This window comes from Pleurodeles waltl, chromosome 10, assembly GCF_031143425.1.
Source record: "Pleurodeles waltl isolate 20211129_DDA chromosome 10, aPleWal1.hap1.20221129, whole genome shotgun sequence".
NCBI lineage: Eukaryota > Metazoa > Chordata > Amphibia > Caudata > Salamandridae > Pleurodeles > Pleurodeles waltl.
The window spans coordinates 129,851,166-129,875,276 of record NC_090449.1 but is presented as its reverse complement, the minus strand read 5'-3'; the positions used below and the strand labels follow the sequence as shown (position 1 = coordinate 129,875,276).

Here is a 24,111-nt window from a genome sequence, read left to right as displayed (position 1 = left end):
TAGATAACAAGATAACGTAACTAAGGTGCTATTAGTGCGTAAATTGTCCTCTGAAGCCAGAGTGACACTGCTTGAGCTCAAAATGTGGACAGACCCTGTTCTCAATTAAACACACACACAAAGAAAGGCTTATAGTGGATTTAAATCCAAGTGACAATAAGCAATACTAAACAATCGTGCTGCTAAGAACTAGACGCAAATATAGTACTTGCATACGAGCAGGAGTTCCTACTTCTATGTAATCACTAACATAACCAGGCCGCTGAGCAAAGTGATTTATTTTTTTGAGATGTACAGTAGAGACTGTGTGTGGGACACAGGAAGGGCGCAGGGAGGCTCCTACATGTAAATGCACCATCATAAGACAGGCCAACTCTGATAAATGTAACAGCAGGTGCTCCACAAACACACTGCCTAGCAATACAATGCTGCCATTCTGCAACAAACGTACACCTCAACATTTGAACAGCCCATGGACTTTCAGTAAAGGGTTTAGGGGGTTGTTCATCTTTTTAAGAGGAATCCGCAATTACAATTTTCTACCTTTCAGGCATGTTTGTCACACAGGTGCTTGGGCTATGGAACCAAAACACAGACCATCTACTTCTACCTTTCCTTCCTTTTGCATTGCCTTATTTAGCTCTACATAGAGCAAGGAAACCAAGACTAGATGCGATTTAATTGTGCTGAGCATCTGAGCATCTCGCCAAGAAGTGCTATGAATAAATTAGGTATGTTATATTTAGGAACTTATGTTAAAAACAGTTTTGTAGTTGTCAAATCACTAACTTCCTGGGCTCAAAAAATTCGAAAGGTCTCAAAGCAGACCAAATGTAATACAATGTGAACACATACAACCGTAAACCTTTGCCTCTTTATCACATTTTAATTATGTGATGAAATTCAACTGTTTGGCCATTCGTCGGCAAATCCTACTTCGCTCACAACTATGCCAGATCATCAAACTATATTCACAAAGATTTCCCCTGCAGACCACACAGCAGAATTCCCTTGACCTCTAGAATACAGGCACTTCATCCTTATTTATGACAAAGATGAGCAGCTGAATTAATGAATGAGCAACTTGCTGCAAATCGCATCTCCGGAAGGTACTGCGTCCATAGCTTCATAAAGCGGAGTCACTTTGAAAGAAAGTCAATTTTTATAACATTTTCTCTATTACAGATGTGTGAGCAGTTCCACCATTTACGAAAGGCAATTTCAATGTCCTTAGGTATCAGGAGCAGGCATAGGCATGCACACATAGCTAAGGTGTTTAAAAGATCCTTGGAATCTTCAAAAGACATTAAACGGCAGAAATGGGCAAATACAGTATTGGTGATCAGCAGCTGGCGGTGGCGTTGCAGATGTGACCAACATATGAATACAGCATTGGTGGTCTGTAGCTATCACTGCCATCCAGATATAGCTTACATAACAATACAGTGCTGGGGATCTGCAGAAGGCAGCAACATGCAGATACATCTATGTGGATCCACAGATGACAATGATATGCAGATGGACAAGTTAAGTACTTTCGGTAACGCCTTATCTGTAGAGACAATATCTAGTTGCAGATTCCTTACCTTAGAATTTCCTCCGGTGTCAGTCTGGATCAGGAGATTTTTCTCGAGCAGTACCCCTGTGCGCTGTTAGGTGGCATCAATGGGCTCCGCGTCCGTCATCGGCATCTTCCGCGCTGGATATGACATTGTGGCTCCTATATAGGCCCCACCATGGTGCGGTGACATCAGTTTCTTTTCAGGACTTTCCATGCCAGAAGTGCAGAGCCATGAAGAACACTGACCAGTGGTGCATCAAAACTAGGGCTCTGAAAGGGATTGCCTGTCCCTAGAAATAAATTTGCAGAGTGGGAGGATGGGTGGTTAGGCAAGGAATCTGAAACTAGATATTGTCTCTATCAGATAAGGCGTTACCGAAGGTAAGTAACTTGTACATTTGATAGAGTCATCTAGTTTCAGATTCCTTACCTTAGAATAAATACCCCAGCAATACCATCCCAGGAGGTGAGTCTGCAAACTAAGATCATAGTATCAAGTCCTGCAGGACTGAATAGGCAAAGCGTCTGTCCCTAAGTACCTGATTTCCAGTCAGTAGTGTTTGGTACATGTGTGCAAAGATGCCCATGTTGCAGTCTGACAGATGTCAAGGACTTGAACTCCGTGTACTAATGCTGTAGTTGCAGCTTTAGATCTGGTAGAATGAGTATACAAACGCACAGGGGGTTACTTCTTAACCAGTGCGTAGCACATTTTAATGCAGAGCACATTTTATTTCTGAGTACAACCCATCTGGAGATGGTTCTCTTCTGCATTGCCTGACCTTTCTTCACACCCACATAACCAAGAAAGAGTTGATCTTTGGTACGATCAAGGTAGAACGCCAATGCTCTTTTTGGGTCCAGGCAGTGGAGTCTCCTCTTCCTTAGACAGATGCAGGGGTGCGTAAAAAATAAGCAAGGTGATGGATTGGCCTACATGGAAGGCTGTAACCACTTTTGGCAGAAAGGAGGCCCTGTAAGAAACCTATTTAAAGTTGGAGACTTAAACAAGGAAGGTTAATCAGCCAGCCCCCAAAAAGCAGAAATGACAGACGGATAACCTTTGAGAGTGCCCATAGCAGAACTCTGACAGGCCAGAGAAAGGATAAACAACAAAACCTCAGAAAGAGGGGCAGAAAGGGGGTAAACAGACTTGTCCGTGCACCATGCAGCAAATTTCTTCCGACAGGCGTATACCGTTTTGGTGGAGGAACACCTGGCTGCCAAGATTACATTACAGACTTTTAGCAGAAGGTCAAAAGCTGTCAACTGCTGCCGCTCAATCTCTACACAAGAAGGCAGAGACTGGTAAAGTTCAGGTGGAGAACCCTCCCCTGCTACATGCAACAGAAGATCCTCCTGAAGGGGCAGTCTGATCAGTGGATCAATGGCCATGCTCAGTAGCTCAGGATACTAGACTCTTTATACCCAGGCCGAAGCCACACAGATTACTTGGGCCTAGTCGCTCTTGATCTTCTTGAGAACTCTGGGTAGAGGTAGTATAAGTGGAAAGGCATACAGGAGACCTGAGTTCCACTCAAGACGAAAAGCGTGGTCGAGCGTTTGCCACCTTGGAAACTCCAGAGGGCAAATAATGCTGACAATTCGGGTTCTCTGCGGAGGCGAACAGATCTAACCAAGGCTCCCACTGCTGAAAGAGAATTTGTGCCATCTCAGGATGGAGATTCCATTTGTGATTGACTAAGCATTGTCGGCTGAGTTTGTCTGCCCTGGCATTCAGAGAGTCCACCAGATGTCGAACGACCAGGGAAATAGCCTCTTGACAAAGGGTCCACAACCCCACCCTGCCCTGCAGTGGTGTTGTCCGTGAACACCTGCACTACGTTCCCTTTGAGAGAGCGTAGAAATGCTTTCAATGCTAGTCTGATTGCCCAGAGCTTCAACAGGTTGATGTGGAGTCTGGACTCTGCCGGAGAGGACAGTCCTCTAATCTTCACCCCTCCCGGATGGCTGTCCCAACACAGGAGTGATGCATCTGCCACTACTGTTAGATCTGGCTGCTGAAGGGAGAGGGATCTGCATCTGTCCCACTGGCAGTTTGTTAGCCACGACTGCAGATCTTGTGCAGTTCCCTCTAAGATCTGTAGAATGTCGAGGAGATTTCCCTGATGCTGCACCCACTAGAACTTCAGGTCCCACTGCAGAATCCGCATATGCCACCTGGCATTTGTCACCAGCAGGATGTAGAAGGTAATGAGGACAGCAGCCTCCGAGTCACTCTCGCCAAAATCCAGGATAGAGGCCGAAGCATCGGTATCATAGCCTGAATATCCTCGACTCATCGCTCTGGAGGATAAACCTGAAACTGCCCTGTGTCCAGAACAGCTCCAATGAGATGGGGCACTGCTAGTTAGCCGGAACAAACCCAGATTAGGCCGACAGGTGTCACATGGGGCGGGATCAGACTCAGTCCTCGCAGTACAGGTGATTCTGCCGCTCAAATCCAGTAGTCTCAATAGGATAATATGAACCTACGCAACAGGGGCACAGACCTGTTGGCACCAGAATCGGTGTTGTATGACGTCCATCCGGCTCTGTGTCAGAGCCGGCACTGAGGATGTGTCTGTGCCACCCAGGGGCGCAGGTGGCACCGGAGCATCGACGTCAGGACCAGCGCTGGGTAAGGTCAAGGTGGTACATCCAGCGCCAGTCCGGATCCAGGAACAGATGCATGGGTGCCCCTCGGAGCAAAGGCCAAAGCTGCCGGCGTAGAACCCGAAAAAGCCCCTTCTGACTCCAAAGGGCCCGAAGGCATGCCAGCGGAGTCAGACTGCCCATAAATGAGGTGCATAGCCTCATTAAACTTCTTAAGTTGGGCAGTCTTGCTTGTCTCATCGGCAAATGAATGAGGTGAAGCCAAGAACGTTTTGCTTTCCTATACTTCTTCTTTTTGCCTCAACTTACCCAATCATCCCAAGGACTTGGAGTGGGACGACGAAGGGGGTGATGGAGAGGAGGGACCCTCTGTGACTGTTCCTGAAGCCTTCCTTTCGACCGAGACTTACCCGGAGCCGAGCGCCGGGCCACCATAATCTTTAGGGAACGCTCTCTCAAAGCCACTGGATTCATGGCACCGCACTCTGAGCACAACTTTGGGACGCTCCAGACACCAAAGGCACACGAGGTGTGGATCCGTAAAGCTTGAACCTGGTATTACGTGAAGACATCCCTCGATGCACCAAAAGTAGGAATACTCAAAAAAGCTTTGAAAAATGTTTTTTTTTAAAAGACCAGTCAAAAAGTGCCTCCGGGGTAGCTCTCTCTTCCAATCTTTGCTGGCTGGCGCGGAAAGAAAAAAGCTGAAGTCAGCGCGCCAGAGTGGTTCCTATGTAGGACCTGCAACATCCTATCTGGTGTGGAAGATGCCGAGGATGGACGAGGAGCTGATCGGCACAGGAGTACTGCTTGAAAAAAATCTCGAGATCCAGACTGACACCTGGGGAAATTCTAAGGTAACAAATCTGCAACTGGATTTCTCTATCAGATATGGTCAATAAATAAATGCAGCCTAGGGGCTCTGCAGAATGTACTGATATGCAGACACAGCCAACATGTCTTTGTGGATCTATAGAGGCAGTGGCACACAGACATGTAAAGTATATAAATACAGCAGGGGGCACCTGCAGAAGGCAGTGATATTCAGATTGTCCCAACACGTCTTTGCGGATCTGCAGATGGTTATTGCATGTAGATATGGCCAACATATAAACAGAGCTTTGGACCGCTATAGCAGACAGAGGCATGCAGACATAGCCAATTTAGAAATAATTCCCTAGAGGGCTGCAGCTACTAATAGCATGCAGATATGATAAATTGGTATACAAAGTTTGGATGACTTCAGCAGACACCAGCAAGCAGATAAGGGAAAAAAATAAAGATATGCCACCGGGGATTAGTAGCACTTGGCAGCTTGTAGAAATAGCCGACATGTAAACAGAGCCTTGGAAAGAAATAACAGGCTACACAGAAATAACCAATGTGTAAGTATAGTCTTGTGGAGATGCAGCCTTCAACTAAACCTCTTTCATATCTCAGTCATACAAAATCAATTCTCTGCCCCCACAAACCTTTCACTCAAATTATCAGTTTGTTCAGAGCCCTGTAAAGTGCATTTCTTCGAATTAACCCACTTCGTCACATTTTCCAGTGGACTGCTTTATGTTTACGTGACACCCAAATACACTCCCGCAGACCTTTATATACGTAGAGGTAGTTAGCACCAGGTGCTAGTCAGGGCATCTCTGAGTCAAACCACACACCAGAGCCAGTTGTGGCGGTGCGATGATGCCGCCGCCGCACTGCTTGCTGGGCAGCCGAGCGGAGAAGAGAGGCGCTATTGCCACTACATCTCCGACAGCAGGCTGTAAGATGCTCCAGAGCGGTGGTAGCAGGGAGATTGGAGCAGAGGAGCACTGTTGTGTTTACCAAAAGTTTAGGAATGAAACGGACTGCTATGAAAACTTGTTAACACCTTCCTGAGTATACATTGCGTCCCACTCCACATCTGTTCGACCTGGGTACTCACGATTTAGTTCTGCTCGTAAAGCCAGCGGATTCTTCGCGGTCTTGGAGTCACTCGCAGAGGTGGTCTCTGGCTCCAGCTCCCGGTAATAAATACGATACCCCATTAAAACACCATTCACGCTCTCATCCTTTGGAGGCTAAAAGAAACGAGATGAACACAGCTTGCTTGGTAAAAGGAAACTTGACCTTTTCTAAACTAACGTGACGCACAACCCCTGTACAACTCTTCTGCTTAGCATCACTTGACATTTTCCTGGCCTGGCATAACTGTGGCGAGCACCGCACCCAGGAGCAGCGCTGGATGAAACAAAGGGAAGTTAACTGGTACCATTCAGAGCTCAACAAAAGTTTGTTCACATGTCAGGTACATCTCAACTATCACCAAGGCCAAACCCCCAATCTTTTCGCTACGGCGGGTGTTGTACAAATAAATATTCATTTACTTTCAAACGTGTCATACATTTTCAGAAATGCAGGAAACACGAAAAAAAACACCATTTTCTAAATTCCCCTTTATTTAGCTTAAAAGGGAATTGGCAGAAAAAATGATCGGCCTTAGTCATGTACAACACAAATGTACTCACTGAACACGGGTTTGAGAAAATATCAAAATCCAGAAGCTTATTTAAAAACCGAAACAGCTGCACCCGAACTCTCCAAGTTTTGGGATCATGTTTGCAAATTTAATCAGCTCTTACCATCGCCTTCTGCTATATTTTCGATTTATTGTCTAATATTTTAAAACGTAATTATGTTGTGTCATGTAGGAGTTTCATTTAGAAATAAATTCTATTTCAGTACGTTTTATAAACAATTTAAACTATGAATGGGTTTGTAGCAAGAATTCTCACGTCCCTTGTGCTAGTCCTCACATAATGCTGGATTCTGGCCCCAGACAAGAACTTTAGTACTTGTTTTTATATATAAATGTTATTTAAATAAATTCCATGTCTAGCTTTTGTGGGTGATATAAAAGGGGGCTAGACACATCAGAAACCACCAGTTTTATCCTGTCTCTTCCTGGAGAAAAGGACATTGCTGTGAGGTTTCTGCCGTACTTTATCCTCTTTTCGCCCACAAATGTTGGTGGTTGGCTTCAGGTTTGCCCTATGCAGCTGGGGTGGATAGGCGTCTCCACAGCACTTAGCGAGGCAGGACCAGAAATATAGGCGAAGTTGGGCTGTCTCTACTCTGTGGTCAGTACATCAATAATTAGAGATTCACCACTCTTTTCACGTAATCAGGCTGGTTTGGCAGAACTTTCTCATACTTCTTACTTCTAGCACCAGTCCACCTAGCTGAGCATCTTCAGGGTAGGATGTTTTGAGCTCTGTTTTTTCAGAACAGTAGTATGTGGTCCTATTCTGTTTATGCCAAAGTCAGTCTCCAGTGAATTCAAACTTTTTAGTTGTTGCACCCCGGCTGGTGTTACTCAACATTTCTAAATCTGATCCAATGCCATTTGTTCTGGGTACACTTTTTCAGAAAACAAAAGAGGTACTTAGGAATGTACGTTTGGTTGCTGGACTTAAATCATAATTCACCTTTGCATTTCTCACTGTTTGAAATGTGCACTGATATTCAGTGGGCTTACAAATTTAGCTGATGTGGCCACCAAGTTCTAGTAATAGCTCCAAGGAATTAAAGCTCAGTATTTATTGGACATTTTTGGCTCGCATTAATGGCAGTTTTGCTCTTCAATATCCTTTGCAAATCCTTCTTACTACTCCCACAATTCTTCTCCTTAGGCCCGAGACCTTCTCCTGGCCAGTAGCATGAACTATGCTACTCCCTTCTGCCTCAGATCAGCTGTGCCTCTGCTATCCAGCTGGAGTGTCCACAGGGCCCATTTCACCATGTCTAGTACTTTGCGGTGGAATTTCAAACAAATCAGCACACTAAGAGAAGCATAATGGCTAGAACTCAGATCCAATTATCAATGAGCTGTTCTGATAGCTTGTATTGCCCTTTCCATTGGTCCCTTTCCATTTATCATCTAAGGCATGATGTGATCTACAATGTCAACATCTAAGGAGCCGAGATTAAGCTCTGTTGTTAGCACGTACATTTAGTGTACTAGTTGGATGGACTGCCATTTTCAGTCCAATATCAAACTCTCTGGAATTCATTACCCTTAGGCTCTTCACTTTACTTACGACCTTCAGAAAAAAGATGAATAGCTGGCTTTTTGAGTACGACAAGCACCAAGAAACCAATTGGATGATGCTCACTTGACATACGTTGCTCTCAAAAAGAACCAAAAATCAAGTTTCCCACTCTCATCCCAAGTTTCCAATCACTGTTATAATTTCCCTGGACAGGTTTATACAATAATTGAGAATTCATATGTAAGCTTGTCTTCAAGATGTATGAATAAGCAAACTCTGCATGATTATCACTACACATCCATCTATTTGCAGTAGACATCTAACTTGTACTTGTCAGCTGCTTATAACCTTGGGGAGCAAAGAAACACTAAAAGAGCTGTAACATACTGCATGTGAAAAGGAACCATTCTTACTTTCCAAACATTCACTGAAGCATCAATAGCCGCAATCCTCAGTGTAAAGAATAACAATAGCCCGATCTGAAGAGAGACTGGCAATTGATTCTTCCTGAACAGTTATTCTGATGTGTTCCTGACACTTCTCTTTAGTAGTAATCTAATTGATGTTCCTACTCTGCTTTTATGACTTTATACATACCAGCCAGATATTTAACACCTGCTCCTAGCAACAATCGAACCTTGAAAAAATAATGACGCCCATCAGAAGCAGTACATTTTGCATAATACAATGTCCACTTTGGCAAGCAGAGAGCACAGTAAGCCATTCGCCTTATCAGGTTTGCATTTTTTAACATGCAGCATTGCATGACAGAAAATAGCTTATCATTAAGTTTATGAATCTGAAGCTGAGAGCTTTCAACTTCTGTATCCTGTGCAGCAAGGTTTGGACATCCTTGATGAACAAGTCACTTACCTTTGTTAATGCCTTATCAAATAGAGACATATTCTAGTTGCAGATTCCTTATCTTTTGAATTTCCAGGCGTCAGCTTGATCCAGAGAATTTGTTGAGCAGTACCCCTGTGCACCGTTAGGTGACATTGATCAGGTCTGCATCTGTTGCCAGCGTCGTCCGTGCCGGAAATGACATCGCGGTCCTATATAGGCGCCACCCCAGTGCGCTGATGTCAGTTTCTATTCACGACTCTTCATGCCAGAAGCGCAGAGCCATGAAAAACACTGACTACTGGTGCATCAAAACTAACGCCCTGAAATGGGAATTCCTGTCCCTAGAAATCAGTTAGTGAGCAGGGAGAATGGCTGGGTCGGTAAGGAATCTGCAACTAGAATATGTCTCAAACAGATGTTACTGAAGGTAAGTAACTTGATCCCCTGATAGAGACTTTCAGTTGCAGATTCCTTACCTTTTGAATAGATATCCAAGCAATGCTATCCCCGGGGGTGGGTCTGCGAGCCAAGATCATACTGGAAAGTCCTGCAGGACCAAAGAGGCAAAGTACCCATCCATATGGACCTGATTGTCCAGGCAGTAGTATTTGGTGAACATGTGTAAGGATGGCCACATTGCCGCCTGACAGATACCAAGGACGGGAACCTCCATGTGCTAACACAGTGGTTGCAGTTGTAGCTCGAGGAGAATGTGCACTTAAGCCCCCAGGTGGTTGTTTTTGGCCAGTGCATAACAGATCGTAATGCAGAGTACGACCCATTTGGAGTAGTCTGCTTCTGCACAGCCCTACCTTTCTATGCACCCACATAACCAACAAAGATTTAATCTTAATCATCCACCCAAAACTCTTCTGTACGATCAAGGTACAACGCCAATGTTCTTTTTGGGTCCAGGTGGTGGAGTCCCTTCTCTTCCTTAAGGAGATGTGGGGGTGCATAAAAAGTAGACAAGGTGATGGATTGGCCTACATGAAAGGGCGTAACCACTTTTGGTAGAAAAGAAAGCCTAGTGCAAAGCACCACTTTGTCAGGATAGATGGAAAAGTAGGACGGCTTAGATGACAATGCCTGCAGCTCACTCACCCTGAGAGCAGATGTAATGGCCACAAGGAAAGCTGTTTTTAAAGCAAGAAGACTGAAAGGACAAATGTGGAGATGCTCAAAAGGAGCACACATCAGAAATGTTAAAACCAGACTCAAATCCCACTTGGGCATAATGAATGGGGATGGAGGAAAGCTATGTGTAGGACACTTAAAGAACCTTTGTACAATAGGGACTTAAAGATGGTTGACCAGGCAACTTCAAAAAAGCAGACCTTGAAGACAAATAACCCTCGGGAGTGCCCATAGCAGAAAAAGAAAGTATGAACAACAGAACCTCAGAGAAAGGGTAGAAAGGGGGTCAACAATCTTGTATGTGCACCATGACACAAATTTCTTCAAACTACAGACATTTACCATTTTTGTGGTGGGACACCTGGCTGCCAAGATAATGGGCAGAAGGTCTAAAGCAGTTAACTGCTGCCGCTCAATTTCCAAGCTAGAAGGTAGAGAGTGGACATGTTCGGGTGCCGAACCCCCTCTTGCTTCTGCGACAGAAGATCTTCCGAAGGGGCAGTCTAATCGGAGGATTGATAGACATGCTTAACAGCTTGGGATGCCAGACTCTCCGTGCCCAGTCCGGAGCCCCTGGCATTACTTGGGCCCGGTTGTTCTTGACCTTCTTCAGAACTCTGGGTAGAAGTGGTACGGGCGGAAAGGTGTACAGGAGGCCTGAGTTCCACTCAAGATGAAAAGTGTCTCTGAGCGATTGCTTCCTTGGAAACTCCACGGCACAAAACTGCTGACATTGCGCGATCCCTGCAGAGCCGAACAGATTTAACCAATGCTCTCCCCAATGCTGAAAGAGACCTTGTGGCACCTCCGGAGGAAGAAGCTATTTGTGATCTAGTAGACATTTTTGGCTGAGTTTGTCTGCTCTGGCTTTGCGAGAGCCTGCAAGTTGATGAACCACCAGGGATATACCCTGTTGTTTTAGCCACGTCCAGAGGCGTAGAGCCTCTTGACAAAGCGTCCATGACCCCACCCCGCCCTGCTTGTTGCAGTACCATACAGAGGTGGTCGTGTCCATGAACACCTGCACCGTCTGACCCTTTACAGAGGGATGAAGTTCCTTCAATACCAACCAGATCGCATGGAGCTCCAGTGGAGTTCAGACTCCGCCAGTGGCGGCCGCTCCATTCCAGGAGTGACGCATCTGTCACTACTCAAAAATCTGACTGGGGAAGGAAAAGGGATCTGCCTGTGACCCAATCGCGGGTCGTTAACCACCAATGCAGATCTTGTGGAGTTCCCTCTGGGATCTGGATCTCGTCAGAGAGATACCAACCTGCACCCACTGGAACTTCAAGTCCCACTGCATAGTCTGCATATGCCACCTGGCATGTGTCACCAGCAGGATGCAGGAGGGCATGAGGCCCAGCAGCCTCAAAGTCATTCTCACCGAAATCCAGGTTAGAGGCTGAAACATTGGTATCATAGCCTGAATATCTTGGACTCGCCACTTGGGAGGATAAGACCGAAACTGCACTGTGTCGAGAAAAGCTCCAATGAAAGAGAGCGTCTGAAATGGAGTCAGGTGTGACTTCTGGTACGTTTATAGTGGACCCCAGCAAATGCAGGAGGTCTACAGTAGTCTGGAGGTGACGGCCTGGGGTGAACCCACCTTCAACAGCCAGTCGTTGAGATAGAAGACTGAAACTCTAAATTTGTGTAGATGAGCTGCAACCACCACTATCACCTTGGGAAACACCAAGGGGTGCTGGTAAGGCCAAAGGGGAGCAAAGTGAACTGAGAGTGCCTGTTCACTATCGTAAACCACAAGTAATGTCTGTGGGCAGGCAGAATGGGAATATGAAAATAAGCGTCCTTCAAGTCCAATGCTACCATCCAGTCTCCTGGGTCCAGGACAGATAAAACCTGAGCCAGGGTGAGCATTTGGAACTTCTCCTTCTTGAGGAAGAGTTTGAGGGATCAAAGGTCTAGGATGGGGTGGAGACCCTTGTCCTTTTTGGGCACCAAAAAATGTCGGGAATAGCAGCCACAACCTACTTCTGGCATGGGAACCCTCTGTATGTCTACCTTGGCAAAGAGCGCTGTAACTTTCCCATGAGAAGGACAGGTGATCCTCCGTCATCTGATCATATGGAATGGATGGATGGGTACTTTTGAAGGGGAGGGAGTAGCCCCTTCGGACTATCTGCAAAACCCACCTGTCTGATGTGATGTATTGCCAGCAGAGCAGATGTTGGCAAATCCTGCGTCAGACTGCCCCTTGGAAGGGAGTCAGACTAGGAAGGATTAGAGGCTGCCGCATGGGGGTGGGGAAGACTGGCCGGACCACTGGCTCCCTGATCCACAAGGTCCGTGGGGCCCATGGGCTTGGGCATGCAGAGGCTGGGCAGTGTGTGCAACATGGTGGCTGGGAGGGAATGGATGCAGTAGAAGGCCCCTTCCATAGCCACAAAAGGGGCAAAAGGTAGACTTGGGAGCTGGGGCACCATGAGGCCTGTGGACCTGGCCATAGCATGAAAATCTTTGAAGAGCTCAAGCGCTGAGTCTACCTTGTCTCCGAAGAAATGGGTGCCATCACAGGGTATGTTCAAAGTAGCTTGGACTTCTGAAAAGCCAGACATTCTCAACTAGGCGTGGCGCCTCAGGGCTACTGTTGACGAAACTGCTCTGCGCAGTGAGTCAGTCGTGTCTAGTCCGCATTAGATAGTGAATTTTGCTGCATCTCTCCCAACGGCAACTGCCTGACAGAGTACAGCTCAGGCTTCCTCCAGGACCTGTGGCATCACTTGTGCAACCGTATCCCACAGCGTGTGGGAATAATGGCCCAAAAGGTATGCAGTACTCACAGACTGCCATGCTAGGGCGGAGGAAGAAAAAAAAAACCTTCTTCCCAAGTGCATTCACCTTTTTGGATTCCCTATTTGGGGGTGCAGAATCGAACGGGCCCTGGGAATTGGAGGCTTGGATGACCCAGTTCTCAGGGGTGGGGTATTGCGTCAGAAAGCTTGAGTCCCCCGGAGAAGGGCGATGGCCGCAGACAATTGTCCTGTTTACCTGAGCCCCTGTTCTGGGCTTGCACCAGGTACCCAGTAGGACATCCGTAAGGGCTTCTTTGAAGGGGACCATGAGTTCGGAAGAGGAAACCCCAAGTTGAAGTACCTGTCAAGAGGTGAGACCTGACTGCCACTGAAGGCAACTCAAGGTCCAGAAGTTCAGCTGCTCTTTTTAAGTGAATATGAGGCCCCCTCTTCCATAGCCATGGTAGGAGGATAAAGCATGCCAGGAACTGGAGAAGTATCCAGTCCGCTGGCCTCACACATGCCTGTACATCAGTCCTTAGGGTCTTGGATCCTAACCCCTTTCATTCCTTAGCGTAACATAGCCCATAAGAAATGGGCTCAGGATCCGACATAGGAGGCAAGGTTCCTACCGGCATCGAAGTCTGTCGTATGACGCCAATCCAGCTCCATGTCGGAGTCAGCAATGGGAAGGGGGATGCGCTGCCCATGGGTTGCGTGGGGGGCATCGGACCGCAGCTGAGGAAGGTCGGGTGGTATGATTAATGCCAGTCCGGATATGAAATTGGATCCATGGGTGCCCACTGCACCAAGGCCAAAGCCACTGGCGCAGAACCCAAAGGGGCCCCTTTGAGTCTGCGGGGCCCAAAGGCACTCCAGCGGAGTCGGGCTGCCCATAAATTAGGCACATAAAGTTCACAAATTGAGCAGGGTTGGTCCGACTCCCAGAAACTCAGGGAGGTGCGTAGTGGGCCTCAGTGCATGTTCCTCAGAAAAAGGTATAGAGCGACAACCCTCATTCATCTTATCGGCTGACGGACGAGGCTAAGTCAAAGAATGGTTCAACTTTTTCTTCTTCTTCTTATGCCAAGACTGACCCGATCGTCCTGTTGACCTGGAGTGGGACGATGATGATGGAGGACCCAGCGACGGCTCCCGGGACCTTCCTCTTGACTGGGACCTCGACTTGCATGGAGTTAAGCATTGGGTCGTCATCAGCTTCAGGGACTCTTCCTCAAAGCCTTTGAATGCATGAACCTACACTTAGAGTACGACTTTGGGTCGTGGTCGCACCACAGGCACCAAACACACACGAGGTACGGATCACTCACTGACATGGCCTAATGACACGACCCACAGGGCTTAAATACGGCATTTCACAATAACATCCTTGACATACCAGGAGCAGAAAACTCAAAGAAATCTCTGACAAAAGTTAAAGAAAGGCCAGTCAAAAAGGGGATTGAGAGGTAGCTCTCTTCGGATCGGCTCCAGCTGGATGCACAAAAAAAAGGAACTGAAGTCATCGTGCCTGGGTGGCTCCTATAAAGGACCTGCAATGCCATTCCCAGCGAGGACGACGCTGACAACGGGCGCAGAGCTGATCAACAACACATAACCGCGCACAGGGGTACTGCTCAGAAATTTCTCCGGATCAAGCTGATACCTGGAGGAAAAGGTAAGGAATCTGCAACTAGAAGTCTCTATCAGATTCTAGGATATCTTATTGTGTGTCTTGGAGACCTTTATAGAATATCATGTGTAGCAGTGGTAGAACCTTTTATAGAGGGTTGCAATTTCATTATTTATGGTAAAGCTGCTTCGGTTACAAGACATATTCAAAGACTCTATTAAAGAGGACCCATCCAATCAAGAACAGAAAAAGGTAATCAAGGTCTACTGAAGAAAGAACACTGGAAAGTCCTTTAATGAACTCAAAAAATACTAACATAAGTAGGTTGAATATGTTACCCCCTGAAAACTTCAGCTAACTTAGTATTTTACGATCCTAAATAAGGGTTTTGAGTCCTCTGCAAGGGAGACAACATCTAGGGATCACAGCACACCGCCATACAAGAAGGGTTCTGAAGGGACTATCTCCATATCAGCTAACCACACTCATTCAAACCTGTTTACTAAGAGCATACTAGAGCTTCTACTTAAACAAGGAAGAAGAATCTCAAATCCTAAACAAGATCCTTTGATTCATAAAGGCATGTCAACCACAATCGAAGAAGCTCAGTTCAAGTTTTTTTTCCTGCAAACAACTTGTCCCGATATAACTTCAAAAATATACTGTCAATCCTCACCTGCTCAAAATAATTCTGGAGCTTTCGAGTTACCACAACACTGGACAAGATTATGCTTAGATTAAGAGGTCAGAGAAGTGAATCAATGGTGTGGCCTTTAAAATAAAAGGCTCCCCAGAATAAAAATGTACTTGTACTTGTACTTGTCCAGAGCAAAAGCACTTGGAGACCTAGCAGCAGACATATCTATTCACAACAGAGCACTCAGAACATCAATTAATTAAACCATTATCTATCATATTGCGATCAGACAACAACCTGATCAAGGTGTGGTGGAGACCAATATGCAACCAACTGTCAATTCAGAGTAACTAAGAATTCCTGCCTTTGAAGCAAAATTGCTGAGAATAGAGGTATAGAGTCTATAAGCATTAAAGGGTAGAGGCCTCGAGCATCTATGCCTTAAAAGCAGAGCGACAAAAGCAAAAAGAACAGATGATGGACAGCATGCTGAACATTGCAAACATTCACCCCCAGTAACAAAGATATGGGATTAATCCATTGTTTGCCCACCACATCAACTCAGTTTGCACCCAGCCATATGCAAATCAGTCTTGACCCTGCTCCCCATGGGACCAGTCCAGTCCGAACTGCCAGGCCAGGTCCTCCCTGGATTGGAAACAAGCATCCTGGGGACGTTTTTAGGGTTACACCCTTCATCAGCCATGTCAGCTTGAATCCAGTGGCACAGCAAGAAAGGGACCCAAGTTTGGGTATAGCCTGGCCACTTAAGGCAACTTTAGCAACACAAAAGGATGATGTATGGAGTGTTGACACGTTTCAAACACTCACCCCTAGTAACAGATCTGGGTTAAATCCATTGTTCTTTTGCACACCATGCCACCTCAGTTTGGACTCAATCATGTGTGAATCAGTCTTGACCTTGCTCTCCATGGGAGCAATCCAGCCTGAACTGCCAGGCCATGTCCTTCCTGGATCAGAAACAAGCATCCTGAGACCGGTTTCTGGGTATCATCCTTCATCAGCCAGGCCAGCTTGAATCCGGTGGAACAGTGAACAGTCTTTTTGTGGGATTATTACTGATAGTCTGTTTTGTTTAGTTTAAAGTCACACATTTGCTTGAAGGGTTTTAATATTATATAGTTGGGCTCCTTCCTTCGTGTGAAGGTATTTAAATGGAGCAAAGCCACCTATCTCATAATGCCTCTCGTCATGCCCATTCCAATCTGCATTCTTTCTCTTGAATGGGTATGCCAGCGTGAAAGAAAACTTTGCTTGAAGCCCGTCCAAAAAATATGTGAAAATAATTTATGAGCTGAATTTAGGGCTAATTTTATAATTATTGCTCTAAGTTGTCTCTCGTTTAATTCACTTTATCTGTAATTTTTATTTTCATGATTTTGTTTTCCGAGCTGATTTTGCACTACACGACTTTCTCCTAAAACTATCTTTGTATGATTTTTTAAAATTTTTATTTGGATGAAATAAAGGCGCAACTCATTTGCATTTTACAGCACATAGCATATTGTTCTTCCTTTAGAAGAGCTCTCGCTCCCATCACATATTACCAAAGGGTCTTGCTGACTGTTATGACTGAAAGTAAACAGACTTCTGACAGCCACGCTTACTTTCTATAAGATATTTTCAAATAGAGAGGAGACGATGGCAATATCTGTGCTACCACAACAACACCAGGAACACCTAAAACTGATTTTGTCTTGTACAAAAAAATCTGTTGCTAGTGACAGGGACTCTATAGCACTACAAATGGATCCATGAGGGGCATGTGCACCAGTAGTCATTCCTACACATGCCCCTCTCTACAAATAAAGAATCTGATGAACCTATCAGGGATGAGCAAGATACTGCAAGTGACTGATGGTGAAGTGAGCACGCAAACCGCCTCCTTTCTGTGAAAAGCAAAGAAACCAACATCAAAACAAGTTTCTAACAGTCTTGTGAAAGAATGGTTTTAATCTGAAGGACATACAGCGAGAGGAGGCAACGTCATGGGGACTGGGCACTAAGGGATGTTGTCAGTAGAGAAAAGCCTAAAGGAGGCACTGTTAAGAGAAAAAGCCGTCAAGGTGGATATAGCCCGCAGTCTCTGCCATGTCAATTAGCTTTACATTCCTGCGTTCATTCACAGTATAGTGCAGCATCTATTGCAGTGATTCCCTACCTGTGGACCAGGGACCCACCCCTGGGGGTCTGCGAGGACTACTCATGCAGTCTCTGATTACTTAGAAAAGGTGATAATATTAACCGATAATAAAGTGTATATAAATGAGGAAGCTAAATGTACACTCTCAAAGTTTAAAATATAAATGTAAAAACATTTGAATTTAGAGGTTAAAACTTTAGTTAGTGTCCTAAGATTGATTTGTGAGAGCAGTGCATGTGCATCATGCAGAAAAGAGGATGGACGATAAGTGGCCTCAATTTAATTTAGAGACACTCCACCCCTCCTATTAACATTTCAATTTTAATTATTATTATATTTGATTATGAATTAAATAAATGGCAATCATTTGTGTTTGTCTGATGAATGCTTGTTTCTGTATTGTGTGTGTCGTTTAGAGGTTCAAATCATCAAAAATACTTAGGCAAGGTACCCCGGCTTCCAGTAATAACTCAGTGGGGATCCCCGATTCCAATAACAATTCAGAGGGGGTCTCCAGTAATGATTAAAAAGGGATCCTTAGAAGACAAGAGGTTAATAACCACCGATCAACAGTATAGCACAACTAAGACATCAACGTAGGATGTACATTATTTTTTTTGCTCTCTTTTGCTCTCTAAAATGTATTTTATTCACATTTGAATTTTCGTACATTCCTTTCTTCGGGATTTTGAAATGTGACCCGTACTCTTTTCTATTCCGTTTTAGCAGGAGAGGCTCGTGTGAGCTGAAAAAGCATTACAAACTGACTTAAAACTGAAATGATTCCAGCACTGGGGAAGAGCCATTTCTCATATGAGCCTCTTTCTCCCCTGCAGCAGAGTGGAGGCCTCTAATGGGAAAACCTAGTCTTCAGAGCTCGCTTCAGTTCATGCACCCAGAGCTTATTACATCAGTTTGAAGATGCACAGGGACTCTTCCACTTCTCAAATATGAACATGATCGGTCGCGCTCGTTTAGATCCTATTTAGTGGGTAATTCTTGACATGCGGAATAACCATTTGTAATGCCTTAATCTAACATCTAAAAAATTTTAGTAGGACAAAAGTAACTACACAATATTGTGGAAGGAGAAAAGTCCTAAATGAATTTTTTAAGTCAAAATTTGAAAAAAACGTTTAACAAACAGGAAACACTTACTATGACTTCTAGCACAGAAAACAAAACAGAACAATAAAGCATGAAGAGATCCAAAGTCAAGATTACATTCAAGACATTCAGTGGTCAGGCACCTAGTTGGAGGTCAATGTGTTGGGGAAGCTCAGGTGGTAAACAGTCCCAGTGACATTAAAAAAGCAAATACAAATCTGGAAAGAAATGGTGTAAGACCTAAACAAAATACTGTAAAACATAGAAAGAATAGCAGCTACTGGGAAAATGAGAAGTTGGGGTTGGAAGAAAATAAGTTACTTACCTGTAACTGTGGTTCTCCTGTATTGGTATCTTTCGTAGACTCACATGCTTGAATCATTCCCCGTCATTGAAGTGAGAGCCCCACAGTACATAGAAAGCAGTAGATTAAATTTTAACATTAAAATCAATGAAAAATAAATTCACTTTTAAAGCTTATTAGTCCCATAAGTAAGGACCTAAAGAAGAGCCGATCAGGCAAGACCACCCTTTAGAACCCTCAGCACAGAGGCTCCAGTCTCTGAGATATTCTAGTACAAGTGATGTACAAAACATGAGGTGAGCCTTTATGGGGAGGAGGGTGGGTCGCATGTGAATCTATGAAACATAACAATACTGGAGAACCACAGTTGCAGGTAAGTATCTTATTTTCTTCTCCAGATTTGGGGGTATCTTTCATAGATTCACAAGCTGGAATCAGAATAATTAGTAGTAAACATAAAATATCAATATATATGCACATATATATGTATATACATCTGTATACATAAATATTAGAGGATGGTTGGTAAAGAAATATTGACTCACCTTATGCACATAAATTACGCAAAACGGCTTGTCCTACCGCTGCGTCCATTTTGTCTGTGGCATCTAGGCAGTAGTGCTGATTAAAGGTGTAGCTGCTAGACCACGTTGCCGCTCTACAAATCTGCTGGAAAGGCACTCCTGCGAAGAGAGCTGTGGAGGTGGATACAGCTCTGGTGGAGTGAGCTTAGACGTTGGCTGTTAGTGGCTTTCCCACAAGCTGGTGATAAAAGTTTATGGCGGTGGCTATCCACCGAGCTATAGACTGTTTGGTAACAGGATACCCCTTTCTGAGTTGTCCATAGCCTACAAACAATTGATCAGCTTTACGAAAGCTGCTAGTTCTTTGGAGGTAAAATGGTCAACATTTCTTGATATCCAAGGAATGTAGCGCTCTTTCTGCTGGAGTATGGGGGTTTGGAAAGAAAGTCTTTAATATTACTGGTTCATTCAGATGAAAGTTCGATGGAACTTTAGGAATGAATTTTGGATTAGTTATAAGGATGACCATGTCCGGTTTAAATTGAAGAAAAGTTGGAGAGATTGTGAATGCTACTGACCGTCTTTGCTGAGGTAAGCGCTAGCAGAAGAGCTGTCTTCCGGGAAATATATTTCAATTCTGCTTTGTGAATAGGTTCAAAAGGGTGTCATCATTTGCGAAAGTACAACATTGAGGTGTCAGGGAGGAGGAGGGAGTTTAATTGGAGGAAACAATCTGAATTATCTCTTTAGGAATTGCGTTACTATTCTGGAGGACCATAAAGATGGTGAAGTGGCAGTACAGCGGAATCGAGAAATGGCTGCCAGGTGAACCTTGATAGATGAGTGAGAGAGACCTGATTTTGCCAACTGAAGAAGATACAGAAGTATCTGTTATGGAGATGTCAGAGGGTGGATACTGAAAGCTTTATACCATATACAGAATCTTTTCCATTTGAGTTTGTATGTTTTTTTGTAGACTGGGCTCTGGCATTGGCAAGGACTTCACGACAGTCTGGTGGAATATCTAGGTCGGCAAATTCATAGAATTCAGCAGCCAGGCCAATAACCGAAGAGAAGTCGGGTTGGGATGACGGACCTGGCCCGAGTCATCTTTAGCAAGTCCGGTATTGGTTTCAACCGAATGTGAGGTTGTTCCAAGAGGAGGAGGAGCTCCTTGAACCAAAACTGGCATGGCCATCTGGGAGCTATTAGTAATAGTCAGCATGGTTCCCTCTTCATCTTCTGTAGAATTCTCGGGATTAGCGGAAGCAGGGGAAAAGCAGAAACATAGATTTGTGACCACTCAATCAAAAATGCATTCCCCCTCGACCCTCTCTGAGGTTGCCACCAGCTTGCGTAGTATTGGCATTTTTGTTTTTCTTTTTTCGCAAATAGGTCCAGACTGGGCTTGCCCCAGTGAAGCAAAAGATGATCGAGAGTTGCCTGGTTGAGCCCCCACTCGTGGCAGGTCATTGAGGTTCTGCCTAATGAGTCCGACAGGGTGTTGTATATTCCTGGAAAGTGTTCTGCTCTGAGAGTTATGTGATGTTGAAGTGCCCAATTCCATGTCTACTGCACCTGAAGAGACAGCACCAGCGATTTTGTAGCTCCCTTCTTGTTGAGGTAATGCATACTTGTGTTGTCGGTTTGGATCAAAACCGATGAGGGTTTGATCTTGGTCAGGAAGGATTTGAGCACCAGGGATACAGCTATTAATTGCAACAGGTTGATGTAGAGCATTGCTTCCTGGGTGTTCCATTTCCCTCTCACTGTCAGGTCTTCGAAGTGTGCGCCCCATCCCTCGAGAGACACGTCTGTGGTCAGAACATGTTCTGGGCTTTGATTCAGAAAAGAGAGAACCTCAGAGATGTGGGGGTCTTCCCCCACCAATACATGGCTTGTTTCATTGGTGGGGTTATTTGGACAATATCGTCAAAAGATCAGTTTATTTGTTTCCACTGACTGTCTAACTGCTGCTGAAGTGTTCTCACGTGGAGACAGCAGTTTGGTATCAACGGAATGCATGAGGAGAGCATCCCCAGAAAATATTTGTAAATCTAGACAGAAATGGACTTTCTTTTGCTGAGGCAGAGCACTAGACTTCAAATTCTCTTCTGCCTGTCCTGAGAGCCGAAAGCTTTTGCTTGCTAGAAAGGTGATGTTGTTTGACGGCATTAGGGGCGATTTTTGGTAGTTGACTGAAAGGCCTAATTTCTGGAAGAGGGACAGGCATGTTGTTGTGTATGCCCTGGACGCTGTTGTGCTTTTATTAGCCAATCGTCCAAGTATGGAAACACTTGAACTCCTATTTGTTTGAGGTACACTGCCACCGGAGCTAAGACCTTGGTGAAAACTCGAGGAACTGATCTTAGGCCGAACGATAACAATTGGTAGTGGGTGCCTGCAACACTGAAGCGTAAGAATTTCCTGTAACCGGGGTGAATAGAGATATGGAAATAGGCATCTTGGAGGTCCAAGGCCGTCATGAAATACCCTTGGTTGAGTAATCGTAAAACATCCACAGTGATCATCATAAAATAATTGATTTTTTCAGGAAGTTGTTTTAAACATTGAAGATCTAAGATAGGTTGCCAGTCTCCTGTCTTTTTCGGGATGAGGAAGAAGTGAGAGTAGAAGCCGGTTCCCCTCTGAGACTTCGGTATGATCTCTATTGCTCCCTTATCTATCATATTGGAACTTTGTACGAGGAGTTTTTTTAAGTGGGCAAGTGGGGGTTCTCGTGGTGGTACCTCCGGAGGAGATTGTTCAAATTCCAGGGTATGGCCTTTGGTGATAACATCGAGGACCCATTGGTCTGAGGTGATCTGGGACCACTGGTGGGAGAAGCTGGAAATTCTGCCCCCTCTCTGAGTGTTTGAATAGGGGTTGGAGGCAGGCACTTGGTGGAGGTCAGTGTTTTCTGGCTGTGTCCTTGCCTCTATAAGTAGACTTTCCTCTTGTGGTATGTCTGTAGGCTGCAGATGGTGGATGCAGATAGGGCTGTTGCTGTTGTTGACTGGTGGTTGAACGAAACTGGCCCTGGTAAGGTTGGTACTGCAGATACTGGTGCAGGCCGCCCCTGTAAGAATACAGTCCTCTTCCTCTTGCCCCTCGAAAGGGCTAACTTTTGAATTGCAGAGTACCCAGCAATCTAGCTGTGTCCGTGTCTTTATAGATTGAAGCACATCATCGACATGCATGCCAAATAGCAGTTCTCCATCATATGGCATTTCCAGAACTTTCGTCTGAACCTCCGAGCAGGAGGATGTGACCCTATCGTCTTAATACTGCCACTCCGGCTAGCTGGCAGAAACCTGTAGATGGCACACTATTGCACAGTCTATCGTCACGGCAGAGATCTTTTCTCCCTCTTGCAATATCTTCCGAGCTTCAGCTCTAGCATCCTCGGGAAGGAGGTAGATGAATTGGGAGATGTCCGACCACATCTGTCGGTTGTAGCTGCCTAAAATGGTCAAGGAGTTTACTGTCCTGACTGTTGTAGCTGCCATTGTAGAAAACGTTTTCCCTATAGTATCTAAGTGCCTTCCTTCCTTATATGGGGGCGTGGAAAGTGGAGAGAATGGATTTCTGGATCTGCGCTGGGCCGTCTGAGATATTACTGAGTCAGGTTTAGGTTGACCAATTAAACAGGCTGGTGAATTTTCCGGTGCTTTGTAGTTTTTGTCCAGCCTGGGAAGCACCGCTGGAATGGAAGATGGGTTCTGCATCACTTTAAGGCGCTCTTCCCAGATGGAGTTTACAATCGGGATCGCACAAACTGATTTCCTGGTGTCTTCCTTAAAGTTGTAAAGAAAAAATCCAAATGTTTATATATAATGGGAAGCTGGAACCTTTTAGCTGCTCTTTCCATTACACTACGGAGCCCTCCAATATCCTGTGGTGGAGAATCTACCGTTGGCGGCGTAGAGGGGGATGGTGTTTGCGTTTGGTAATCATCCCATTCAGTGGGGAGTGAGACAGTGTCCTGTATCTCTCCTTCTTCTTGTTCGTCTTCCGAAGAAGGTGGATCGTTTTTGGGAAGTAGCAATGGAGTTGGTATCAGTACCATAGGTACTTTAAAGCCTGAGGTTGGTCTCTGAGAGGAGGACTCAACGGCATTTGCAGATGCTGCAGAGGAGCGGTTGATCCTGGTGGCGAGAATCTAGTATAATAATCTTGCATCATATGCTGCAAATTGTCAATTAATTACACTGGCATCTGCACTGTTGGCTCGCGCTGTTATTCTTGGGTGCATGAGTGTTGTTGTTCTCAAAATGAGAACTGAAAATATACTTGTTCACTCTCTTCTTCCTCCTCTTCTTGGCATTTAATTCGTAGGTCTGAAGGACTACATGCCTCCAGAAACAGACTTTCGTCGTAATAGTCATCTCCATATTCCTCTTCGTCCTCATCAAGGAGATGTTCTGGAGGTATGGGTGACATCTTACTAGCTGAGGTATGTGAAGGTAGCAATGTCTCTTGAGTGGATTTACATTTAATTGCTATAATTCTTAAGGGCAAAAAGGAAGATCCTCCATAATCCACTGCCGTCGACTGTGAGAAATGGGCCATTGATGAAGCTGTCGTTGACGGTGTGCTCATCAACAGTGTTCTCGTTGTCGAAGCCATCGTCGACAGAGTGGTCGCTTTATAGTTGTCGACGAAGCTGTCGTCAACAGAGCCAGTGTCGTTGGAACCGATGTCGACAGGGTTGTCGTCGACTGATTCACATATCGACGTTGATGGAGCCGTCAACGGTATGCGTGTTGACGATGTAGATTTTCATTTC

General features: G+C 45.2%; 1 protein-coding gene across 1 annotated transcript in view; it reads right to left on the bottom strand.

The window, feature by feature from the left end:
• The window catches only part of SDK1 (sidekick cell adhesion molecule 1), a 2,061,301-nt gene that overhangs the window by 264,637 nt on the left and 1,772,553 nt on the right, over nucleotides 1-24,111 (bottom strand). Inside the window, exon 33 of the mRNA XM_069209963.1 lies at nucleotides 6,108-6,243. Coding sequence (XP_069066064.1) covers nucleotides 6,108-6,243 — 136 coding nt within the window. The remainder of the gene's footprint in view (nucleotides 1-6,107; nucleotides 6,244-24,111) is intronic.